The sequence below is a fragment of the Amblyomma maculatum genome, unplaced genomic scaffold, assembly GCF_055883805.1.
Source record: "Amblyomma maculatum isolate TAMU_Amacu unplaced genomic scaffold, ASM5588380v1 scaffold_24, whole genome shotgun sequence".
Classification (NCBI taxonomy): Eukaryota; Metazoa; Arthropoda; class Arachnida; order Ixodida; family Ixodidae; genus Amblyomma; species Amblyomma maculatum.
Window position 1 is genome coordinate 1,100,750 of NW_028146749.1, and position 24,790 is coordinate 1,125,539.

The 24,790-nt window shown below is 45.1% G+C and overlaps 1 protein-coding gene across 1 annotated transcript in view; it reads left to right on the forward strand.

Moving 5' to 3' along the window:
- The first annotated feature begins 12,579 nt into the window (after positions 1 to 12,579).
- Positions 12,580 to 24,790, forward strand: part of LOC146170959 (uncharacterized) — a 34,700-nt gene continuing 22,489 nt past the window's right edge. Inside the window, exons 1-10 of the mRNA XM_084586617.1 lie at positions 12,580 to 12,591; positions 18,736 to 18,756; positions 19,209 to 19,259; positions 19,783 to 19,810; positions 19,889 to 20,021; positions 20,119 to 20,209; positions 20,301 to 20,446; positions 20,698 to 20,768; positions 22,038 to 22,111; positions 22,212 to 22,312. Of these exons, the coding sequence (XP_084442743.1) occupies positions 12,580 to 12,591; positions 18,736 to 18,756; positions 19,209 to 19,259; positions 19,783 to 19,810; positions 19,889 to 20,021; positions 20,119 to 20,209; positions 20,301 to 20,446; positions 20,698 to 20,768; positions 22,038 to 22,111; positions 22,212 to 22,312 (728 nt within the window). The remainder of the gene's footprint in view (positions 12,592 to 18,735; positions 18,757 to 19,208; positions 19,260 to 19,782; positions 19,811 to 19,888; positions 20,022 to 20,118; positions 20,210 to 20,300; positions 20,447 to 20,697; positions 20,769 to 22,037; positions 22,112 to 22,211; positions 22,313 to 24,790) is intronic.

Sequence of the window (24,790 nt, forward strand, 5' to 3'; positions counted from 1 at the left end):
ATTGTACAAGACGTCTTGCCATGTCCGCTCGAGCCCCTCCTCCCCTAGACGAAATGCGTTTTATCAAGTTTAAGGAAGTCGCAGCTACTTTTTTCACCTTATGAAGCCATTGTGTTCCTTTGCCGGATTTGTGAATTTCTAGGCCAAGAACTCTCAACTCGTCCACCTCTTCCAATGCCTGATTTCCAATCTTTAGGGTGACTCTTTGCGTTGCCAATTGTTTTCTTCTATTCTTGTTGGCAACATGAATGTAACCGGACTTTCGAGGTGATAACTCCAGAACAAGTTCTCCATCACTCGGAAATTGATGAAAGGAAACACCTCAAGTTTTTCAAACTTGCAGGCGTGTGCACGTCGTTCAGAGGAAATAAAGTTCAAATGTGTGGCAGAAAACATACGTATGGATGAAGTTAGCTTCGTTACAAACTAGCCGCAGAGTTTAGCAACATAGGTGGCAGGCAAAGACAAGGGTCGGAAGGCTTTCCTACTATCCTTATATGAGAATGGTGATGAATGTCTCCTGTTATTTCGAGGTGATGTTGCGCACGCCTCAGAACAGGAAAAGCAGTTAGTGAATGCGCTGTTCAAAGTGCACAAAAAGTGCAATAAGAGCAGGTTACCTTTTTTTTTTTTTTTAATTTGCACTAACAACTTAAAACAGGTCAACGACCAGCCTGACTTGCAGACACGTGAAGGCGCCCGAAATTTCGGTACATGTGCAGAAGCAGACAGAAATGTGCCCAAAAGCGAAAAGATGCCGTCACACTGGCATATCATTTGAAATAATGCATGTCGGCAAAACAGGTACTCCTTCTTGCTCGGCCACTAATTGTAACAGGCCTGGCAGAACAGGCCCGAGAGGCCAAAAATGCTCATGTGATAAATTCTGTGCTTCTGTAGCCATGTCAATGCATTTTTGACAGTTCCCCTCATATCATGAAGGAAACAAAGTTACAGCAGGAAGAAAAAAATCAGCTTTTGTGCAGCATAATGGGACTGATCTTACAATAGTATGCTGCTACTTGCCTTACTGCAGACTGATAACCCAAATCACTGTTGTATTCAGATGGTAATTAGCACATGTTGCGCACTGTAAGAAATAAGACAAAGTAAGTATTACTACGATCAAATGTGCTAAATACTGTTGCTTGAGCCTACACTGCATCGCTTTTGTGCACACAGAATTGAGACTACATAATTTTCTAAGTATTTTGCGCACTCCGTAAACTGAATACTTGAACGCTTGAAGGCGTGAACGGAGGTGCACACCGGGCGCTGCCACAGAAGCGAGTGACCAGGTTTGGGTAAATCCTGCACACCCTTCACGAGGAAGAGAGCACTGCTTGCCTAGAAGAGCTGCCATTATATCTGCAGCGAATGCGCAGGCTGTATGAAAGCGCGTGCCGCTGCCACTTGAGTCCAGCCGTTGGTGTATGAATAGCACAGTGCACAGAACACTCTGAAGCATGCATAGACAAGGGCAAGAAACTAAAAGCATTCTTTCTTGTGGGAATGTATGCATGAGTGAAAACGAAATGCAAGACGAAAAAGTGCGTGACATCACACCAAGTGACACCCCTCGCCCATCAGTCAGAGAGACACCAATGGATGCAGTATCTGTTGGTGCCTCATCGACAAAGTTCGATGGCCAGCGCAAAGGATGAGGAGGTTTGGCTGTCTGAAAAGGACCATGAGAGTTTTGGTTTGCATTTTGTTGCTTTCCAGTGTGTGCATCGCTGCAGTATTTCGCAGAGACCATGTCCGACGCCTTATCGGGCTTGGTTAAAATGTCAGCCTGGTCAGTAGCCCTTGAATATGTTAGCTCTCTTAAATGAACAATCTGAAATAAGCAAGGACATAAGTTGTGCTGGCCATATTGTGGACTGCTTTCAAGACAATGTGTGTAATGCCAAATAATCTGAGAAGTTGAATAAACCGTTTGGGGTGCCCTGTTTTGTTTTCTAAATATGCATTGTAAGACCAGTTAACACAGCTTGGCCACCCAACTTGTGCACACCAGCTAACACAAAGCTTTAGCTGCGCTACACTAATCCCTCTGTCACACAAACACTTCTGATCCTCATTGAACTCAGTCTGCATTCAGGCTTTCAAGAAGGATTGAAGCATCCGGTGCTACACGGGCGTTTTCAGCGAGCATTGAGAAATTTCCTACGTGGTCCGTCGTCTGCTGTCAGTCGCAATGAGTCTCAAAAGGAAATTTAAGATTGGGGTAATGATTGCACGATTTCAGTGTACACAGCAGCATTCCGCTTTTGGCGCCTCAGGTCACCTAACCTATCTTCCCAGCGGTCAAATGCTACAGTGCAGTTTCTCTTCCGCTCCACAGTTTCCACGCTGACGCAGTCGAAGAGAACGCCACCTTAGCTTCCACTGGTGGTGGACTACGGTGTCAATATTATAAAATTAGCCGTTCTACCAATGTTCTATCATGCCTTTTAATACATTTATGTGTTATTATGTGCAGTTCTATTGCATTTATTCGTTTTCAAGTTTTAGAGCTCATTGATGACGAGGGTGTCAATGACCGCTTTTGAGTGTGCCTGAAATCTCGAGAGTGATTGAGGAAGCAACCTTGAGTCAAGCAGGCTCGAGCTCGACTGCACTTGACAGTTGCCGTGTGACAACCTCGATCTACAATGAGTTGAATGTAGATCCAGTTCAATGAGGATCGAAACTGTTCGTATGAGATCGGTTTAACTCGCATCTTGCAGGAACAAGCAGTCTATATACACCTTTCCAATAAGTGTTACTCGGTGCCACCATATTGTTCGCTCCTCCTCTCTGGACTGCTGCAAACCGGCTCTGCTTCCACTGTGCTAGCGCCAAATGCACAAAGCAGTCCAGCAGGTAATATGGTGACACCCCGTGACCACTTATTGGAAAGGTGCACACTACTATGACTATGCTACAGTATGCTAAGGAAGTGAACACACAAAAAAGCCAGGCAATCATGTTACTCTGGTAACGAATGTTTAATTGTGGCTGGCCTTGCATATGGCGGGCAGTAATGCATGTACCCCTGTCTTCGGACAGGACAGCAGGGTTGTAAGCATCTCCAGCAAACACTGTGCGGATGTTCGTTTTGTTATAAAAATCTAGGAGACACTTGAGATCTGTCTTTAAGAGTATAGCATGGCAGCGTCAACAGCTCCCGTCTGCAGCTTCCCTTGTGGATCCTTGATCGCATACATGCACCTTGCTATTTTATAAATGACGTCTTTAAAGAACTTTGCTGCAACCTACAAAAAAAAAAATGTAGGAAGTGCTTAAGAGTTTTAAGATCGCTAAGGCGAACACAACCCGGCACCAGAATTAGAATACATGACTAATAGGTATCGTGCAGGGAATGCAGCCTTATAGTTGCGCACATCAAATGACAGATCGAATACCACACGCCCATCCTCCGAGGTCCTGTGAATAAGTGCATAAGTGGCCCGAGTATGCATGGGGTTGCCATTACCCTCTTTGTCACCTCTCCGCGGCGGTTTGCACAACCAGGATGCCTCCTTTCCTCCTCTCTGCAACGCGGCAACAGAGCACGCACCTGCCAGAGCTCTTCTCACGCAAGTTCCAGTATGAAGGACGTTTCTTGATGACAATTTCTGATCACACTTTCTGTACATGACGCACATGAGCCAATTAGAATACAGCTATTTAAATGCCCTCTAAACACGTGAATATTATAATATAGGCAACCTGCAATGGAGTTTGCTGAGACATGTGGCGCCACCTGGCGGCCGACGGGAGCTAATACTGAGTCGGCGCAGAAGCAGACGCCGTATATGTTGCGGCCGCTGTGTTCCTTCTGCGTTCGCGTTTTGTTATTCCAGTGAGTGTGATTTACTCATTTAGTGACTTCAGTGGTCTCGTGTGATGCTTCGACTACTACGGATGTGAACAAGAATAAAAATAAGCGCAAGGGCGGCGAGAAAGACTACCACAATCACGAAGCTTGCTGGGAGAACCTGGGGAGAATGATGAGAGAAGGAGATATTGGCTGCGAGAGAGTAATGTAACTGAAATTTGTTTTGTTATGGGGCCATTGGCGTACAGACGCCAAGAAGCTAAAATAAGACGATTGCCCGTGAGCGGAGGAAACGGTATAAACTTCTGACACGGGGAGTGTCGCACGCTGGTTGGGGCACACTACTCAGTACGCGCTGTAAAATTTGGCGTGTACTGGTATATGCTGTGCAAGATCGAGTGGCATACGTCCAGAAAATCAACAAAGCCGTGCAGCCGCAGCATCGTATTCCAGCCGCATTTCAACGGAGGCGAAATAAAAAAAAAATGTTTGTGGATCTGTGAACCGGATTTCTAATGCGGTGTCTATTCGGAACCACAAAGCCAAAATATCTTCAAAACTTCCAATTACAGATTTCAATAAGCATATTTATCTGTAAATTAGTTCTTAAGGTGCTGAAAAAGTTGAAGTGGCGGAGTGTAGAGGCCCGTGATACTGTGTACACTGAGAATGGAACTTCGTTCTATTGTTCCGCGCCAAATATTTCTTGCACCGACTGCTCAAGCTACTCAAGAGTCTCTTGTCTCAGACGATAGAATATTTCATCATTAGTAACAACAGTAAAAAATTCTAACTCTTAACGACCTCCGTTACGAAAGCTTTGCCATTGAGTGCCAGCATTTCCCGCCGGCTTTCCCCAAGCTTGAGGTACGGAGATACAAAATGCATGCCAGTTATTGTTGCTGTTAAGGGCTTTATTTTTCCAACGGTGTAGGAGGCCCCCTACTCCCCGCCCCCGGCACGCACAGTTTTCGTTGATGACGCACGCTACAACCGCACAGTGCTTGCAATCGCCACGACATCCGTAGCGGGCACCGCACCATGCCTCCTGTAACTTCCGCGGCACTGTCGAAAGGTGCACCACGAACAAAAGTGTTCGTCATGGTATTAAACTTTAAAGCAAAACCGCGAGGAAATTATTATGCTGCTGTAATCAAACAGCAAGAACAAAAAAAGAAGAAACGGCGATCAATCTCTTCTCAGGTTCTCTCTGCACTTTCAATGTTTAGGTATGAGGTGTGAACGCAATAGGTGAATGAAAAGCTACGTTTACAACATTTTTCATTCATTTAATTATTTCTTAATTCATCATCACATATCCGACTAATGGCCTGAGAGAATAAATTTCGTTAAAAAAAAATTCCGTCTACTCACGCGACATTCAAAGCTGTGCGCGCGGGTGTTCCGTCGCGAGCGGCGCGCACTTCGCGGTGACGTCGACACCGTTCACGTTTTAAACATGAGCATTCTCGAACAGGCGGTGTCCTTTCGTCAGTATTGGTTTTCGGAAGTAGCTATCAAGACATTCGATTGCCTTAAAACTGCAGAAAATGAGAGCCGAGATGCTTCTAGCCGTACAACGCGAACGCAACCCGACCGCGCCAGCCTACTCAGATTACTCGGCGCCGCCGTTGGCGGCGCTGAACGCTGCGCTCCACTAGCGCCGCCTGGCCACTGCAGGTTGCCTATAAGCATAATACATAAGATAAATTCTCAGCACTGGGTAAAATATTCACAAAGTATTGTCAAACATGAATATAAAAACAAGAAATTGTAATAAAATCTTGAGGATATACAAAAGGCACAAAAATGCTCATTTCTTAAACTACAGCTTGGAAATGAAGCTTTTTTTTTGCCTCAACTCCTTCAGCACCATGTAATTTGTTTATTAAATGAAATATTTACACAATCTTGCTATTAGATAATACTAAAATGCAGGTATTTAGATGCTCAAATAAATGCCCATGTTTTTGTTTTGGCTTTATACATAACATAAAAAACTTTTTCTCCGAAATTTGCACAAAAAATCCAAAAAGTGAAAGAAAAGGGGGCATGAATATCAAAATAAGACAGCAAAAAAAATAATTCAGAATACTAAAAATATGCAGTTGTTGAGAGTCTCATGTACCTATTCTCCAAATCACACTAACAAAATGCAGCGAAGCCCAACTGCCAAGGAAGTAATAATTCACGTTCTGAAGTTCATTTTGAAGGTGTGCTGTTCTCTCAGAAATATAGCTAAGTTGCTGAAAACACCCATTTTTAAGCTCGGCCTTCCTCTACTCATTTTACAGTTTATAGCATTGGCATTTCCAAACCTTTCAGGATTTATGACTGGATTATTTGGTGACATGTTTTCCAGAAGGTGGGAGAGTTCACCATCAAATTTGAAAATCTGCAATAGGAGCTCGGTGTTCAAACTCCACTCGATTTGCTTGAAGAAGTTCCACACTTTCTGATCACACTTTCTGTACATGACGCACACAAGTTCTGGAGAAGCCATATCAAGTAGTACCAAGCTTTCATTGCTGTTGAAACCCAGCGAATGGAAACAGAACAGTGGGAACACAAAATGAGCACGTGTAACTGACCAAGAGTGATTAGAGATTGAAACTAAGCTTTTCTTGGCCACTAGCTGAAGTTCGAGGCTGACATTTGACTGATTCATCATCTGAGCTGAACTGAGAGCTAGTAAAATTGTCTTCAAGAGACTTCGCTACTGCTCTCATAAGAAGAAAACTATAGTAGAAGCAGCAGAATCGTGTGAATGGCGCCAAAGACCTCTTTATTTCGAATAATTTTTTAAATGTCACACTGTGCCAGAAAGAACAAAAACAAAAAAACAAACTAGCTGCACACAAACAGAAACTATCGTTGTCACAATTGCCTCACTGCGGTAGTGCAGTGGTTAAGATGCTAGATTACTGTGCCGAAGTACCCATGTCCGAACCCGATCGCTGGCGGCTGCTTTCGATGCAAACGAAGTGGCACCCGTGTGCTGTGTGATGTCAGCGCGCATGAAAGATCCCTAGGTGGTCAAAATTACTCCATATACCTCCACTACGGCACCCATTTCTGTCTTTCCACTTTGACTCCCTCCTTCCTTCCCTTACGGCATAGTTCAGGTGCCCACAGAAACAAGTGACAGATTCTGTGCCTTTCCATTCCTGTGAACTAGTTACTATAAATACTTTTGTCATACTATCTGCCTAAATAGGGCTACATGTTCCAAACACGAAAATTTACGTCTGCTAGTGTGTGAGAACCATCATTCATATATGAACGATTGGCTTAAAGTGGTCCTGAAAGGTATAAGCCCTAATCCTTTAATTTGTGCCGGTATTATCTCACACATAATCATCAGCATACAACCATAATCTACCACATTGTGCCCAAGACCACCCAAAATGGGTATAAAGCTCTGTTTTAACCGAGCTGTATGAATGTGGAGTTGCATGTCTGATACTAGATCCAAGGGTCTCGGAGGGTTCTATTCCACCTCACCCTCTCACCTCAAAGGAGCTGCCTGAGTTAGCAGCTCCAGATAGCGTCGTCCTCTCTTTTCTCGATCCTGTGTCTCTTTTGCGCTTTTCCACAATATGAGCTCCAGCCAGTTCGGCCATATCATGTGGCCTCATGACATCGCAGAACCAGACAACCAATCAGTGCATGGCCATGTCACCTGCCAAAGGCATGGTTGTGATTTTTCTCAAGGGTGACGCCTCTTACGCTACCGCAATAAAGCAGCCATTCTACAATAAGTCACTTCTTGTGGAGCACTTTTCACCACTGCTGCTGCATTGTATGATATGGGCAGTTCAAATTATGTCCCTTCTGTAAAGAGCAGTTTGTTTGCACAGCCTCCTATCCGATGTGGATGTAGGCTACAATCCAGCACACAACAGCGGCAGGGCAGATACATTAAAAAACATGGCAGCCCTTACGAAAGCCAGCTGCTCCTTCAGCTCATACTTTTTTACTTCCTCCATGACCAGCATGATGTACAACCTGCTCACATTACTGCCCGTCATCCTGACTGCTTCAGCTGCTGCTGTGACTGCTTCAGGGCAATGTCATCAGCAAATTGCAGATTACTGAGGTATTCTCCATCTACCCTTATCCCTGAAGGCATGTCACCTAGCACATAGTACAATAGATGCTGTCAAGAGAGTACAAGAAGTGGCCGATTCCATGTCAAGTTACCTAAGACAATGCCATGTTTTAGACACCATCACACACGGATAACTTTTTCTCGGAGAACCACATCTGTGTTACCTCCACAAGGGATCAAGTTTTCTTCTATATGACAAACTCTCCAATAAATGTCAGGTCTGTTCAGGTATTAATCCGATACTTTAATTTGCAAGGCTAGAAGCTAGACTGGCAAAACATTGCAGTCACACATTTGTGCTTCCCACCTCCCCCCACTGCAAATCATGTGTTCCAAACCACCCAGAATGATTTTCAAATAATACCATATCAGCAAATGCAAGGGTGACAATATTACACAACAAGATTAAATACATTGCAAGCAAGGTGTTTTAAGCTTAACATAGAGCACGCTCTAAACCTGTGGAAGCAGTGAGGGTCACACCAGTCGCAGCTCACTGCACTACTGAGGTGGCGGTGTAATCGAACTGGCGGAGGGAACTCTTTCGTCGGCACCAAGAATTTGTTGCCTCTGCAAATGTAAATAAATGAGAGTAATACTGCAATTACTTGCATAAATTCAGCAAACTCACTCACAATAGAATTTGGTTCGAGTAAAGCAAGTGAGAGTGCCTGCTGCAGAAGGAAAAAGGTAGTAACGAGACTGGCTGTCAATGCTAGCACAAATACAAATATCTAGCACACTTACAAAACACTGAAATAGCAACAAAGAGAATCCAAGTTAAATCACTTGAGCAGTAAGTGCCCAATATGCTGCGGCTTGCATGGAACTGCAATGGAGACTGCTTATAGCAGCAACCGCCAAGCTCTTTGGCAGGATTACGAGGTACTCGCAATGGTGCCTCACTCTCCCACAAAACATGCCAGCTCAGATTAATTATTGCTCTGTTTTCAAATAAGCAGTCAACGGCCTTGGCAGCAGCTTGAAGCCAAGCACTGCAAACTATTTATGTTGGAGCAGGCAAAAGATATATATATTAGGGAACTCTGCGGTAGCAACATGCATCCAAAGTGTTAAATCTATATAAACAAGCTCAGTGAGTTCCACCAATGCAGTTATTTCGGCAGTAAAAGGACAGATATTGTCACAGGCATGAACCTATGCTAGCTGAGGAGTAATGAAGTCACCCTCACTGCTGCATACACCGAAATGAGTACTTGACAGTGGGCGGTCTGAGCAAATAAGCACATGAATTCGGTCATGTATATGACCATACTTTTGTAGCCATTTCATCCTGTGCAGTAGGCTTGTTGCACTTCGAGGCTCATTCCGCACAGGGCCAACTTACGTTTAAACCATCTCTCAGCTGGCCCGCAACCCCCCTTTTAGTAGTCCGCAGATATTACTCATGTATTGCAGCACTACCACGTATGGTCTGTACAGATGAGTGCCACTTACCTTCCAACAGTTTTCCGAAAGAAGCCCGACACTTTCTATGGGCCGAGCCGCTCCATCGGTTGAAGCTGCGAAGAAGGCAATAAAACCTCCTGATTATAAACCAGCGCGTTCACGCTGGCGCAAGCAAAAATGCCTTATGCTGCCCAAACAAATATAAGCAACTCAGAAATAGTTTTACGTTATCTTTTAATCTCCTCATATGTCCCAATACTCCAGTGCATCCGAAAGACAAGAGTAACCGATCGGTGCACAGCAGCAGGTATTCTTTTTTTTTTTTTCGAAGAGTTTGCCACAAGGCATAAGTTGAGAAAGGGGAATGGGATGCAGGAGATAGAAAGTTAAAAGAAGGAGTGAAGTCCAGTTGTGCTTATGTATTCGAGAAGGTTGGCAGTATAGCGATTGTCCATTGTCCATTTCTCATAATCACTATCGCGATTCCACCGCAGGCCCACCTTCATGATTATCCGGTGCCTAATATTAGTCGTTGATGGACACGTCCACAACAAGTGACGCACATCGCAGACGTTAGGTGGAGTCTCACAGTGAGGGCACCTGTCAGTCACTTGTAGATCTTTTTCCCGCCATCGATGTCGAACAGATGGGGTCAGAGCCGCCCCTGCCCGGATCCGGCGCACTGTCACCTCCTCCTGCCGAGTAAGACTACGGGGGAGAAGGTGCGAACACGGAGGAATGAGAGCGCGTGTTCGCTGACGCAGAACTTGCAAATCGAAAACGTGGGACAGGAACGGATCTGGGGGAAGAGGGGAAGGTGGTGGATCGTCTGATGTGTTTATATGCGTCATAGCATCTGCTTGTATGTTATGTGGATCGCGAGCATGGCCGCGAATCCAGTGTATGCGAATAGGACATGGGTACTTTGAACATAGAAAATGTATGGACTGTGTTATTTGGAATGTGCATCGAACGGCCTTAAGCTGTTTAAGGGCAGTGAGAGAGTCTGTGTAAAGATGAACTGCATTGAATGTAGGAACTGGTGGAAGGGAATGTATGGCATTGTAAATTGCTTGAAGTTCCAGTGTCAGAGGGGTGCACGTATCCGCGGTATATGTCACGTGAGTGTTGAGATGCGGATGAGAGGGACTATACACAGAAGTAACTCCTCGCTCTGCAGTACGTGATGCATCGGTATATATAATATGCACCCTTCAGGCAGATGTGCGGATGATACCGACGGGGAAGCAGTGGGGCGATTGTCCGTGAGCTGGCAGTACGACCATGGAGGTAGTGTCTTTAAATGATGTAGTTGTAAAGACTGTTTGCGAGCTCTGTTTGCCATCCGCTGATCAACGAGTTCAGTGAGCGTATTTAGCTGGGCATACTCCTGAAGTACTGGTATGGGTGTTAGGCAGGGAAGATATGTAATTGCACGCATAGCCTCACGATTGATGGCCTCAAGGGAGTCCCACTGTCTGCGGGTGAGACGTTGAAACTGTGCCTGATATATTATACGTGGCTGGAGGACAGAGCGAACAAGCTGGCGGGCCGTGTGAGCACGCGCGCCGCCAGAGCGCATAGCTATGCGACGAATGAGACCTAAAGTAGCGTGAGCGGTTTACGGATGGCTGTCAGCCACGGGGTGCCAGTCCCAGAGGAATGAAGAAGAAGACCAAGAATGCGAACGGTTTGTACCTGAGGAATTGGGGTAATATCTATCATAAAATTTATAGTGGGAGCTTTCTGTAAGCCAGCTTTATTTCCAATTCGAATGAAACAGAATTTTGTATGCGAAAGAGTTAGGCCGAAAGGAGGGAGGCGAAATGTCAATACATCCAGCGCATGCTGCAGGGCCGCCTGATGGACAGACGTATCTGGGTGACAGCACCATAAGGTTATATCATCGGCATACGCAAGCACGCGTATAGAAGGGATGGCCTCTAGGGCTCGAACAAGTGGAATGAAGGCCACATTAAATAATGTAGGGGCGAGAACGGAGCCCTGGGGCACTCCTGTGTTTGAGGGGAAGTGACCAAAGGGCTTTCCATGGACACGCACACTGAATGTTTTATTTGTTAGAAAGGCGTGAATGGCGAGGAGAAACCTGTGAGGAAGACCAAGAGTTTGTAGGGAGGCAAGAATGGCTGAGTGAAGGATGTTATCATATGCCTTTGTTATATCTGTAGCGATCACAGTTCTAACAAGATGACTGTGCGGAGAGTGGTGAAGCATGTCAGCAGCCAAAGTAGCAAGACCGTCCTCCGTTCCTATTTGCGGGCGGAAGCCAATTTGGGATCCTGGATAACAATCATAGGATTCCAACCACCACGATAAGCGAGTGGCGAGAATGTTTTCGTAAAACTTGCAGATTGTTGGCGTCAGCGAAATTGGACGAAGGGCCGATCGAGAGATACTGGAGGATGACCTGGTATGGAGTTGTTCCAAGCGCAATGAAACGAGATCGTGGACGCCATTACGCAGTCTCCTCGTCTTCTCACGCCTTCGCCCGGAGACTGTCGCGTGATTACGCCGCGTCAATAATTGAGGCTAACGCATGCTTGCGCTGCCATGCAAAAACTCGTTAAAGAAGCTGCAAGGAAGGCGATGGCAGAAAGACGACAAATGCTTTACTTAGAGTTCGCGGGCATGTATGTACGACTCACCGCAGTCAGTAGGACTGCACCGAGGGCTGCGCCCTTGAATTTAAGGCTATAATCCACGAACTGAATCCGCATATCACCGAGTTTGCATTTGCCGGGATGATGGCCCGCATATGCAGCAGACCGACGCATGAAAGACAGCCTAGGGTGCCTAGGGCTCGCAAAGCGCAAATGCTCGTTGTCTGAAAAGCGCGCCAGCCTTCCTTCTTTGGGCCATACTTTGGGTACAGTGCTGTACTGGCTGTACCACTGTACTTTGGGCGGCGGAGCATCTGGCTCTCTGCAAGTTCAGGTGTTTTGCCTCTGCTTGGAGCGCCATACATGGCCATACTGATGTATAAATAAACAGTTTTTCTTGTTATACCAGCTACGTCTACCATATGGTGCCAGCGGCGGGATAACCAACGCAGCATAACACCCAGAAGGACAGCGAGCCCAACGTAAGCGGCCGCAGCGTCATGCCAGACACTCGCGGCGCGAACGGCTCGCACTCCGAGAATGACGTTCAACCCGCTCGCCGTGGAACTACCGACAAAGCTCGATTTCAGCAAGCCCGAAAATTGGACACGATGGCACCGCAGGTGGGAACGCTACCGACTCATCTCCGGTCTGACAGGACAGGACAGGACAAGACGACGCAAATCAACACATTGCTCTACGCCATAGGCGAAAAAGGGGAGGACGTGCTCTGCTTTTGAAAAGCATTTCCTACCTGAAAATGTATGTCGAGGTGGCTATAGTGAGATTTCGCTCGTTGATGGTCTGCTATTCAAAGGCGACAGAATAATCATCCCGCCAGACATCAGAGTAGAGGTTCTGGAAAAACTCCATGTAGGCCACTTTGGCACAACGAGGTGCCGAGCGAGGGCAAGAGAATGCATATGAAGGCCAGGCATAGGCAAGCACATTGAAGACTACGTGGAAAAGTGTCCAACTTGCAGAGAGCACAGAAAGCCAGAAACAGAACCCCTGCTTCTAACACCATTGCCAGCACACCCTTGGGACACAGTCGGCATGGATCTCTTCACGCTGGAGGGGAAAGAGTATGTTGTAGTAGTAGACTACTACTCCCGATTTTTCGAGCTAGAACAGCTGCCGAGGACAGCTACAAAAAACATAGTCCTAGTCTTGGAGCCAATGTTTGCACGGTACGGTGTTCCACGGACAATACGCACAGACAACGGGCCGCAGTTCCCATAGAGTTCAAAGAACTAGTGCATTACTGGGGAGCCTCACACACAACCTCAAGCTCTTACTACCCGCAGAGAAACGGTATGGCTGAGAGGGCTGGGCAGACAGCAAAGCAGCTTTTGAGGAAGTCTTCCAACATACACGAAGTGCTGCTTGCCTACAGGGCCACACCCAGCGTGGAAGGGTTTTCACCAGGAGAACTTTTAATGGGTCGTCGTCTAAACACCACAGTACCAACCACCTCGAAGCTGCTAGCCCCGAAGTGGGACGACAGCGAATTCAGACAAAATAATGAAGCCTACAGAGCTTGTGCAAAACGATCGTATGACACCCGGCACAAGGTACGGAGCCGAGAGCGCTTACCACCAGGCACAGCGGAGCTCATCCTCGCTGGAGCTGCATCACATGGCGTGGTAGCACAGCCAACATCAGAACCAAGGTACGTTGTACAAACCGACAGAGGAGAAGCAAGACACCTGCAACCGTTGCAGGACACGAGCTCCACAAGAAGTGGACGTGTTTGTAAGCGTCCAGAACACCTGGAGCGTCCTCACTTAGCGGATGTACTCTTTATTTTGCCTGCATCAAGTTTGGTGAGACGTTCAGCGAGACGAGGAGGGCCAGTCGCAGGGGGGGAGATCGCTGCAGTCTCGTCATCGAAAGGTCGCGTGCGCCATGCCTGAGCGGCTCGGTAAACAGTGATTGCGATTACCACAGATCTAGCAGAATAAAAAGAATGAAAAACGAGCAACTATGAAAGTGAGCAAATGGGCTTCTACGAGGAAGCAACGAAGCTATCCGGAAATGGGACAGCTAGATTTCGGACAGGTCGACGTAATTCAATCATAGAGGAGTAATGAGGGCGCTGTTTCAGACTGGCGCGCATGAAAAAAAAAAGAGAAAAAGGAAAAAGCTGAGCGCGCGCTGCCGCGGAAAGCTGTACGAATTAAAATCACGCTACGCAGAGAAAAAGTAAACGTATATAAGAGGCCATGAAGTCCCCGGGAGCACTCTGAACTTGCCAGGACGAGCGCATGAAAGTCGATGAGGCATGCAATTGTATGGCTGGAAACTCTCATAAACTTTCTGATGAAGCGAATCTGGATTTGTTATTGACTATTAAGAGTAATTAGGTAAAATCTTTCCGTTTGCTACTTCGTGCTAGATTCATTCAGTTGCACATGCGATGTGCACGAGCGGGTCGTACATTTATACGAAAGGAACTTCGTGGTGATCGACTTTTAATGCGCATGTTGAAGAACTTTTCTAGGACATTGCATCTATTTCTTTGAACATTTTTCTCAATGTCGCGTGCCAACGCGCTGTTTAGATTTGTGCTTGCTTCCCTAAAAAAACAATGGTATGTTGATATTACACCTAGTTAAGGAGCGCTCGGTTCCATATTAATGCCAAGGTTCATGCGGAAGCATTGCGTGATGGTCTACATAGGGAAATAGCAAGCAATTTGGCCAGATGGTTAAACGTCAGTACGAAGACGTGAGAAATGTTCGAAACAAACCATAGGGAACATGACGGCACGTGCCAATCTGAGTCGATATTATTATGCAGGCAACACCTCACACCTGAACCACACTGCCAGCAGCCTCACCTGGATTTAAGCTATATCACTGCCAGGTATGAAAATAATTATGGTTAGCTGCCTCACGCCAAAAAGCTTCATAGGGAACGTGCATTTGGGACAGAACATATTTTTGTAGATACAGTGTTTTGCACTTAAGACACTGGTCTTTACTGGCACTGTTTCTCCCAAAATCATTCCTCGGCATAGAGTAGCATGGCAGTACTTTTTATCAACAAGCCACGAAGGAAGGACCACGTAGGCCTTTTTTTATCCAAACTGCACAATAAAAACGTAAATTTGACCTCGTCCGAATTCGACCAATTAGTAGCCTAATTTGAGTATGGCCAGTTCAATGGTGACCTCCAAATTTAGGTGGCCTGTACCCAAACCTTTGTCTCTCTGGAATGAAAATGGACATGATGCCCGTTAACTCGCCAAATGTTTAAGGAGGCGGCCCACCTAAAATGGAAGTCACCAGAGAGTTGGCCATACTCAAATTAAGTTATAAACACTAATTTCGGTCAGATTCGGACCAGGTCAAATTTTTGGGATTCAGAGGGCCGAATTTCAGGGGTGGCCCTCTTAAATTTGGAGGTCACAACTGAATTTCTCATACTCAAAAAGGTCGTGCACCAACTTTGGTCAAATTCGGACGAGGTCAAACTTAGGGTGCCCAGAGGACTAAATTTTAGGAATGACCCAGCTAGGTTTGGAGGTCACCACTGAATTTGTCATGCGCAATTTAGGCTGGACACCAAATTTGGTCAATCCCGGTGGAGTGGAGCAGTGGTTACGGCGCTCGACTACTGTTCCCAAGGTTGAGGGATCGAATCCCGGCCTCGGCGGCCGCATTTCGGTGGAGGCGAAATGCAAGGCGCCCATGTGCGTTGCGATGTGAGTGCAGGTTGAAGAACCCGAGGTGGTTAAAATTTCCGGAGTCCTCCACTACGGCATCTCTCATAGCCGGAGTCGCTTTGGAAGTTAAACCCCACAAATCAAACCAATTTTGGTCAAATTCGGACGAGGTTAAACTTCGGGGGTCGAGAGGGCTAACATTTTGGAATGGCCCACCTAAGTTTGGAGGTAACCACTGAATTCGCCATACGCAAATTAGGTTGGACACCAATTTTGGTCAAATTTGATCAAACATTCAATAAATGTTTTAACCACCACCACCACTACCCTGATGTCCCCAGGCCAGCACAACCCAAACTGCAGTAAATGCGGTGAAAGAGCGACATACGATCACATTCTCGAACTGCTCAAATGATCCACCTGCGGTGGATTAATACAGCCCCCTTCTCCTGAGCAGTGGGATGCCGTGCTGGTCAGCTCGGACCCGAAGATTCAACTACGGGCCGTCGAGCGGGCTAATGAGGTCGCCGCCAGCCATGGACTAGCGGCCATCTAATACGCCTCTCCTTAGACCTGCTTGAGCGACGAAATAAATGTTTTGCATCCGCTCCAATCTCTATTTTCTCTTCTGTCCGCATGAGGCAGCAGAGTTGACTCAGCTACAGAGCCAGTAGCAGGCCCGTGCATTTTCTTTTCCTTCTTCGTCTTCAGAGATCTGCCCCATACCACAAGGGCAGTGAGAGGGCCTTGCTAGGCTGCGTCCCACATGAACCTCGTAAATGCTTTTCAAGGCAGGCCTTTAATGGCTCATGCTGCCGTGGACAAAGTGTGTCCCGCTACTGCGGCGTTCTGATTGGCTGAGATGCGTCCCTATAATCACACTTGAACGCGCGGTAAGGAACGCCGCGACAGGAGCGATATTGTACCGACCAAACACACACTTCTCGGAGAAAGTGTGATAGATACTGTGCCTTTCCTTTCCTGTAAACCAGTTATAATTATATATATGTAGCACTGCAACGAATGCCGACAAGAGGCTAACGATGGGAGGCAAATTATAGGTTAGGAAGGGTAGGCTTCCGCAAGAGACATCTAAGAGACCCTCTAATTTTTTTTTTTTCTGCTTCTACAAATATCACGCTGTCGTCGACTCTTTCCTCATAAAAAAACAATTTGACCCCGACAACACGTACGCGTTCTGAAAGGATTGTGTGTGGAACCACGTGTCGCGCAGTGGTTAGCTCGAGGCGCGTGCTGAAAGACGAGAAAGATTATTGTCGATGTGGCCTCTGTTCTCTGGAACCACTCGCCCGGATACGTCTCGCCAGAGGTGCGGCTCGTATACTGAAAGCTACCTACCAGCGTGAGTACCCGCTGTGTGTGCAAGCAGTCTACCCTTGACTCAAACTGTAATCCTGTATGCAGATCGGAAGGGCCTCTAGTTGCTGGATATCTTTTTGGCTATGCGTTCGCGACCACACAGTGCTGATTGCCGTGGTGCCGTCTTCCGAGTACATACTAGACAAATTTTGGGATCGTGACCCTGAAAAAGCGAATTTCCCTGCCTGATAAATTTATTTTAGTGAAGCGCTAAGGCGAAGGAGCACTTTGTTAAGAAAGAAAGAAGGGAGATAAATTTATAAGCAAACGAAAAGTACTGCGACTCAGAAAACCTCAGATGCTCGCTCTCCGCTACGGAGTTCAATGGTTCAAACACACCGCCAATTTGAAATTTGACAGAGATGTATAAGAATGCAGTAACTTAAGAGCCTCGATACGTTTTATTTTACACTGTGGAATTATTTCTGTAATGATCGATTGTGTACATACTTTTAATTTAAAGAAGTACACCCCAACAGCGAGAGACAAAAGAACGAAACCGAAAACGTGTCCAGAATAACACGTATGAAAGGTGTTCTCAGAAGCGGGATTGTCAGCGACAAGAGTAATTGGCATTTGTCTGTTTTTATTAGCTGCTGCATGTGCACTTTCGTTTTAGCTACAGTAGCGTTCGACAGCGTGTGGAGTGCGGAAGCATGTTTATTAGATTTGATAGGCGCGTTTTGTGCCGTTGACAGCAAATTTCAGTACATTGTAAACCGTTCTCTGTTATTTTTGCTAGTGTGAAGGCAGAAAAAAGTAATTTTATTTATGTATATTTCTTTCTTGCACGTTTTTAACACTTTTACGGGTCACTTCAGCAGGTATTATTGAGTTACGCAGTTGAGCATTTTAGCGAGAGCCTCGTCTGTAGTGAGCTGGAAAGGCGTTTTCCCGCGTTTAAAGCTGACGTTTCCAATCCCACTCATTGTGCGTGTTGTGTTGACAGTGGTGAGAACGTCTTGTAACTGAACAGAATATACAAAAAAATTGTGGCCTGTTCTCCCCGTGAGTGATCCCAATCTTCCAGGACCAGAAAAAATTAAATCAAGACTTCGCGGTAGTTGTTTTCAGTGTATTTTTCACATGGTTTGCTACGATGACGTGTTTATAATGACAGCGCTTGTCCTGTCCGTTCTTCTCCTCCGTGCACGTCTTTTGCGCTGTTTTTCTATCATGTCACCATACCAACTCGCCCAGATGTCTCTTCTTTTACAGTTTATAATGATTAGGGTTCAATTACGTAAATACGTTGTCAATAGCACTGTTACTTTGATTGACGGTGCCACACTTGCGCAAAGCCGTATCCCGCGTCCACGGCATGCAGCATAAGCATTAGATAATAGTCGTGGAATAGTTGGCTCTATTATCGTATGCCATCTTCTGAGCCATAAATTCTGGTGTGCATGCATTTTAAAGAGCATGATTTAACATAGGTGATCGTCGCAGTATGATGTGATGGCCCCTTTGGTCAAGATGAATTATTGCGTTGAAAGCAGGCGGTTAGTTTTTAAACTGAGAACATTCCAAAGATGCACCATTTCTAGCCAGTATTTATACTTTTTTTTTTTTTTTGAGCTTAGCGTGGGTACTGCTTATCAATTGCGAATGGCTGTTACAAAAGGCGCGTGGTTTGTCGAATGGTGATGCATCGTATGCCCACTGTAAACCTATTCCGTTCTGAGCTTGCATTTTTGAGTTCGAACACTGTGCAAAGAGAGCAGTCTTTCCACCGCAGGTAAGCTTGCTAATACATTCCACTTGCTTTGACAAGTGGCTGATTTCTTGTGCATAACCAAATGTGCTCCCTCAGCTTCCCTATGTAATGTCCATAAAACACATAAATGAAAGCACTCGCTCAGTGCCTGATTATGCACATTCTTTATCAATATTGCACTGCGAAAACCATTCCCACTGCAACTGGAACCTTTGCAGTGACGGAAAGATTTTCTATTTTGATTCTTGAATATGCATCATAAATTACTGCATATGTTGCACTGCTTAGCCTTATTTCTACTCACCAGCAGCTTTGTGCATGTGTCCGTGTGCTCTTGTCTGTGAAAAATGCTTATTTGGCTGTGGAAAGTGCATTCTCATAAGCCAGCTTGAGTAGTTGAGGCCTTGTGCAATGAAGCATTCTTTGTGCCTAACATCTGTTTGCATTTCTTTTTTCTTGCTCCAATACTGAAGACAACATCCCAGGCATGTGGTGCGGGGACTGGAGCCAGCTTCCGCAGGAAAGTATGCGCTTCCTTGGCTCCAGCACCCAGAGTTCTTCTGCCCTTGAGGTGCACAGGCGTAACCTTCTTATTTTTTAAAATTATTTTTAGTCAAAACACTGTGGAACTTGTACTTCACTGGTCGGCTACACTTGAATAAACTTCCTGGCTAACTGTTATGTAGTGACTTAGGATGATTCACATTAAAAGCAAGGTACTCTGTGGCCAGTCACATTTTACCGGTTTTGATGCCAGTTTGTTTGCAAATTGCTGTGAAATATTGTTTACATGCCAGGCCTTTGCTTTGTAAGTGCACTAAGTTCAGTTTATTATCAGGGAGGAAGCAATTGTATGTACTTTGAGCATTTTGGGCTGGTGCTGTGTTGAATATGCCTCTTAAATGTCAGACAGAATCACCGGTCATGGCAACATGTCTTGCTAGCTTTCGGTGCTATGAGAGAGTGGATTTCTTTTATGTGCTGTGCCTCATTGCACTGTTTCTTAACCATCTGAAATCAATGTTTTCTTCTTGTGTGTGCTTACAGGAGGCTAAATCATTGCTATACACTTTAGGTAAGTTACAGTTGCACTAGGTCGATTCCTTCTTTCTGTAAAGGGCCATGTTTTGGAGAGGCTCTTGTCTTTACACAGGGAATCCAGAAGACTGGAACGATCATCTCGTCAGAGTTGCTTGTCTCGGTCCTTACCTTTTCGGTGTATCGTTCTTCAGCAAAGATTGTGAAATATGGGCAAGAAGTTCTGGCATTTACTATCATCCATCCAAGTTAGTGTTGCCACTATTTTTGCAGTACCTTGTTGTTGCTTTTATTATTATTTTTTTTTGTCACAGGATTCACACTTTTTTTTTTTTTTTTTTCCAGGCTTGCCGACGATACCGTCAATGCCGAATTTCGGGAAGCGATTCTTGTTCTTGACACACTAGCGTATCATGTTTCATTTGTACTGGTGGTTGTAAGTAGCCTTCGTTTTATGAATGCGGCTTGACACAAATTCTCATTTTGTGCTTGCCTCTAAAGCCTCTGCTTTGCTATGATTTCACCAGTGCAAGGCACAGGAGAATGGCTCACCGTATCCTTCTATTCGCATGGCTGACAAGTACAAAGTGTTTCTCGACGAATTTGACAAAGAAACGTATTACGAAAATGTGAGGTCACTCGTTGAGACATCAGACTTTTTTAGACTATTCCGGTGAGTCTGAACCTGCACATTGTTTGGGTTGAATGAAGCTTCTGCTTAAGAATGCCAAATAATTTCTTGTATCCCATTCTGCTCTGATGAATTTTGATCCTCTTGTGGTGTACGACAGATAATGAAAGCAGACTTCTGTCTTGTTCACGGTTTACAATGCCTTTTTATTATTATTTTTTTTTAATCTTCATTTGTTTTTATTATGTGAATAGCAACACTATGTTTCCCTGCCTTTCTTTTCTGCATTTTAGGAAAAAGCTGACCATTTCATTCCTGAGAGAAGAACAAATAATTGGCTGTTTCATGATTGCTCTGAAAGTGTGTAAGTAATTGCAGAGTTGAATCTCAAGGTTGGTTAAGTTATCCATGGTGTTTATTAGGAAAGAAGGTTTTTAAGATACTGGTAGCCGCTGGAGACACATCTAGCTCAAGGCCTCTTTGCACATTTGCAGTGTCTCAGCACTGAGGGAAAGTGATGGCCCTGTAGTGACCTCTGACTGATGCAGGCATATACGTTGGTAGCCCTAGTCATTCTCCTTGCGGTTGCCACAATTGATAATTTTTCTTTCGCACCATACACAAGGAAAACGAGGAGCTAGGGCAAATAGAGTAGGCTAATGCATTCCATAATGGACACCTTAGAAGTCCGGGCAAGTGCCCCAAACTATGCATGAGCCCTTCCTGTAACTTCACTGCTAATTTCGCATTTCCGTGCTGCTGCAGCAAAGTGCCCTCCCTGCTCCCCACCTTTATCATGCGCCGTGCCCTAGCAACATTCACCAGCCCCATACAGAATCCAATCCAGTCCTACTTTGTAGCTTGTGTGAAATGTGTGTGTGAAAATACTGCAAGTTCTGAAAGACATACCGAACATAATGTGATGCATAGCTGCACACAGACTTGTTTTACTTCAGTAAATGGCATATTTGGAATTAGCTGTTCTCTGAATGTTTCATAATTGTTACTTCATTAATGAACTTGCTTGCTTAAAAATGTTTTGTCTTGCCATCATCAGCCTGACTGTATGCCCACTGCAGGGCCTCTCCCATTTTCTTCCAGTTTACTCGGTCCTGTGCCAGCTGCATCCACTTGACCCCTGTGAACGTCTTAATCTCATCCACCCACCTAATTTTCTGCTGCCCCCTGCTAAGCTTACCTTCCCTTGGAATCCTTGCCTTCCCACTTATTGGCAAAACCCAAACGTTCAGGACTCCTTTTAGAAACTGGCCTTGTAGTGGAAGTGGCGGACATTTGCGGTTGCCTCTGTCCTATTCATAAGCTCAATGATTTTCATACCACAAAACAAACAGCGTTGATGCTGACGCATGCGAACAGCTTTGTCGCCATGTTAAAATCACAATGATGAAGGGCACGACAAAATTCGTGCACTTTCGATTTCGTACCCAATTCTAATGCGCATGCTACTTGATGGTTTATTTTTCGGAGAAAAGGTGCACATTAGAATCGGGTAAGTACGGTAATCGAGGGCGCTCTAGTACTCCATCCCTCACAGCCTAATATGTGTGTTGCTTTTGGACGTTGGAAACCACAATTCGCAATTTATTTAAGACTACCTACTTCTCTCCAACAGCGATCGCCCATTGCCACGGTGCCCTCGACACGATACTGGCATACATAAAGCGAGACTGCGAAAAAAATGGAGAGGTAATACACAATTATTGCAATGTATTCAAATTCTCTAGTTGCCTTAAAGGCGACTTGTGAAGGATTCACACTATGAATACCTCATTTACTGTTGTTGTAGGGAAGCCGAGGAGATGAGCTTAAAAAGTTTGGAAATCAAAAGTATAAGGAAAAATCGTTCGAAGCGGCATGTGAGTACTACACCAAGGCAATCGCAGAAATGTAAGTGTTTAAACTTATTAAGCTCTTCGTGGTGTATTTTGTTATTGATGGAAAGTGTAGGCCTGCAGATGAATTTGTCGAGCTTTATTTTATTTTTTTTTGTTTCCTCTTCCTGAGTGCAAGATGGCGTGCTAGAACCTTTCTCTATAGTAGTTTTCTGTGTTGTAAATGTTAGTTTGACTTAAAATAGCAAATCTAGGCTTAATTGCACCTATTATTTAGCCTTCAGGTGTAGTTGGAGGAGAAAATTTGGAATTACATTCTTCAGTTAACAGTACAGGTGTAGTAGATTTACAGCATTGCTACGCCATAAGATGGTTTCCTTAAAGCACACTGATGAAGGCCTTCATGGCACATTTCTGGAACTGCTATTCAAGGGCAGTTCCTGAAAAAAGTGTATGCTATTGCAGGCAGTAAGGACAAAAAACGTATAAGGCTGGTAAATTTTTGCATGCACTGTACAAGGATTGCAGATATGCCTACATTTTTCACGGTGATAGGTTAAAAATAAAGCTTAGCAGTATGGTCCTGTTTAACAGAAACATAACACTGTAACTCCCATTCACTAGTTTGAGTAGCAGCTTGCAAATCTAAAGAAAATGGGCCAAGTTCAGGAGCTGCGTTTTCAGATAATTGATTTTGTCGTTAATTTTGCTTCTATGTCATGCATGTGTGATATTTTTAACGGGGGTTGGCTAGCACGCTTGGTTTGCTCAATTACACATGGCAGTGGCAAATTAAGCATCATAAGTGGCTTATGAACACATCTCTATTCATTTCAAACTGTCTGTGGCATCTCTGAGTGCTGTTCTTGCAGTCTGGTCTGGGACTGCTTAAGACACGTGGCTCACGAGAAGGTGCCACGTTTACCATATTGAAAATTCAAGGTTGATGAGCATTGCTTTTATTTTTTGATCAATCTTGGCAGACTAGACAACTGAGTCATCTTAAATGTACGGTTATAGGTGGCTTGTTTGTCCACAGGTTTCTGCACCTCATCTGTGTTACTACTGCAGCCATTGCATGCTCACTGGAGCAGATTTTCTTGCATATGGATATGCTGTGTTTTGTGTATCAGTACCTTTAACTTGGGCCATAGATTGTAGTGGAGTGCTAGGGGATCAGTCTTCTTGGTGCCTGCATTGTTCTGGTATAAAGCTCAGTTAGTTGGTGAATTCAGCTAAGTATAAAGACTTGGGCTAGCTCTTTTTTGGAAAATAACACAAAAAAGGAGCTTCCTGAGAAGGGCAAAGAATTTAAAGGTGAAAAGAATTGGGCTTGCTCGTTTTGGAAAATAACACAGAAATGGATGCTTTATTAGGCGTATGAAAAATTTAAAGGTGTCTTGAAATGTTTAAAAGGCCCACGCCAAGCACTCTTTGTGCTGTCTGCACGGCGGCTTACGCATTACTTTTATTCACTGCTTTCGCAGGATACCACCACTATGATTTCTTGGTATTACTAAGATACAGTGGAGACCACTTACAACGTAACAGATTATAGTGAGGAGCCTGTTATCTTGCAGTTTTTGCTGGCCAGTGGTCTGCCCCCTATGGGACTTGATGTAAAGTCATACTGGTTTATATGGTCATGTGAAGCGAAATGTCTGTAATGCGCAGTTTTCAAGTCTGCTTGGCGACAGCGCGGAACAGCGAGTGCACTTCCCTGCACAGCAGAGTACATCGCACCATGTGTTTAGGGCGCAACACAAGTGTACGCTCCAGGCGTGCTTTCTGCTCGTTTCTTCAGTCTCCACGCATTGCTCCCATCTTGCACAAGATTACGCAGCAGCCACTTTTTTCCTTCTTTTGCTTTTCTCCTTTCCATGCATCTGGGTTGCATCACGTTTTCTTGCCATGGCATCTTAAATGCTTTCTTTCACTCACATATCGCTCTTTTCGTAAAAGAGTGAGGGGTTCTTGCTCATTGTGATAGTGTCTTCGTTCAAGTTTGGTCGCATGACAGCAGCACTGCATTTCTCTCACGGCGGCTAACTGAAACGCCAGCGTGCCGCTTGAACAGACACTCTGCTGGCTTTTTGGGACGTGCGCTGAACGATTTGTGAGAGGAGATATTTCGTGGTGACAAAGCGCTCCCACCCTAGCAAAACGGAGCTACACAATGTTGTGGGCTGCCTCAACAGTGCACTAAATACTGTCAGCTTCACCGCGAGACTTGTTTACCAACCAAAAGGTCTCGTTCCAAGACACCTCGCATTCTCTGTGGGAAAGAAGAAGAGTCAAGTGAAATTCTGCATACCGCGTGTAGCGTAATTGTGGAGGTTAGCGCGACTACCTTAACGAGCATCATAAGTGTATGCGCAGTTCCGCGGCAGCGGTCACTCTAATTTTCGCGGTGGGCATCTGCACGGTATGCTAATCTAAGCGTGCAGCGGACTTAGTAGCCTGTTTTTCATTCACTTATAAATAAGATGTTTGTGAAAGGGAATTTAGCTGAAAATGAATGGTTTACACTATA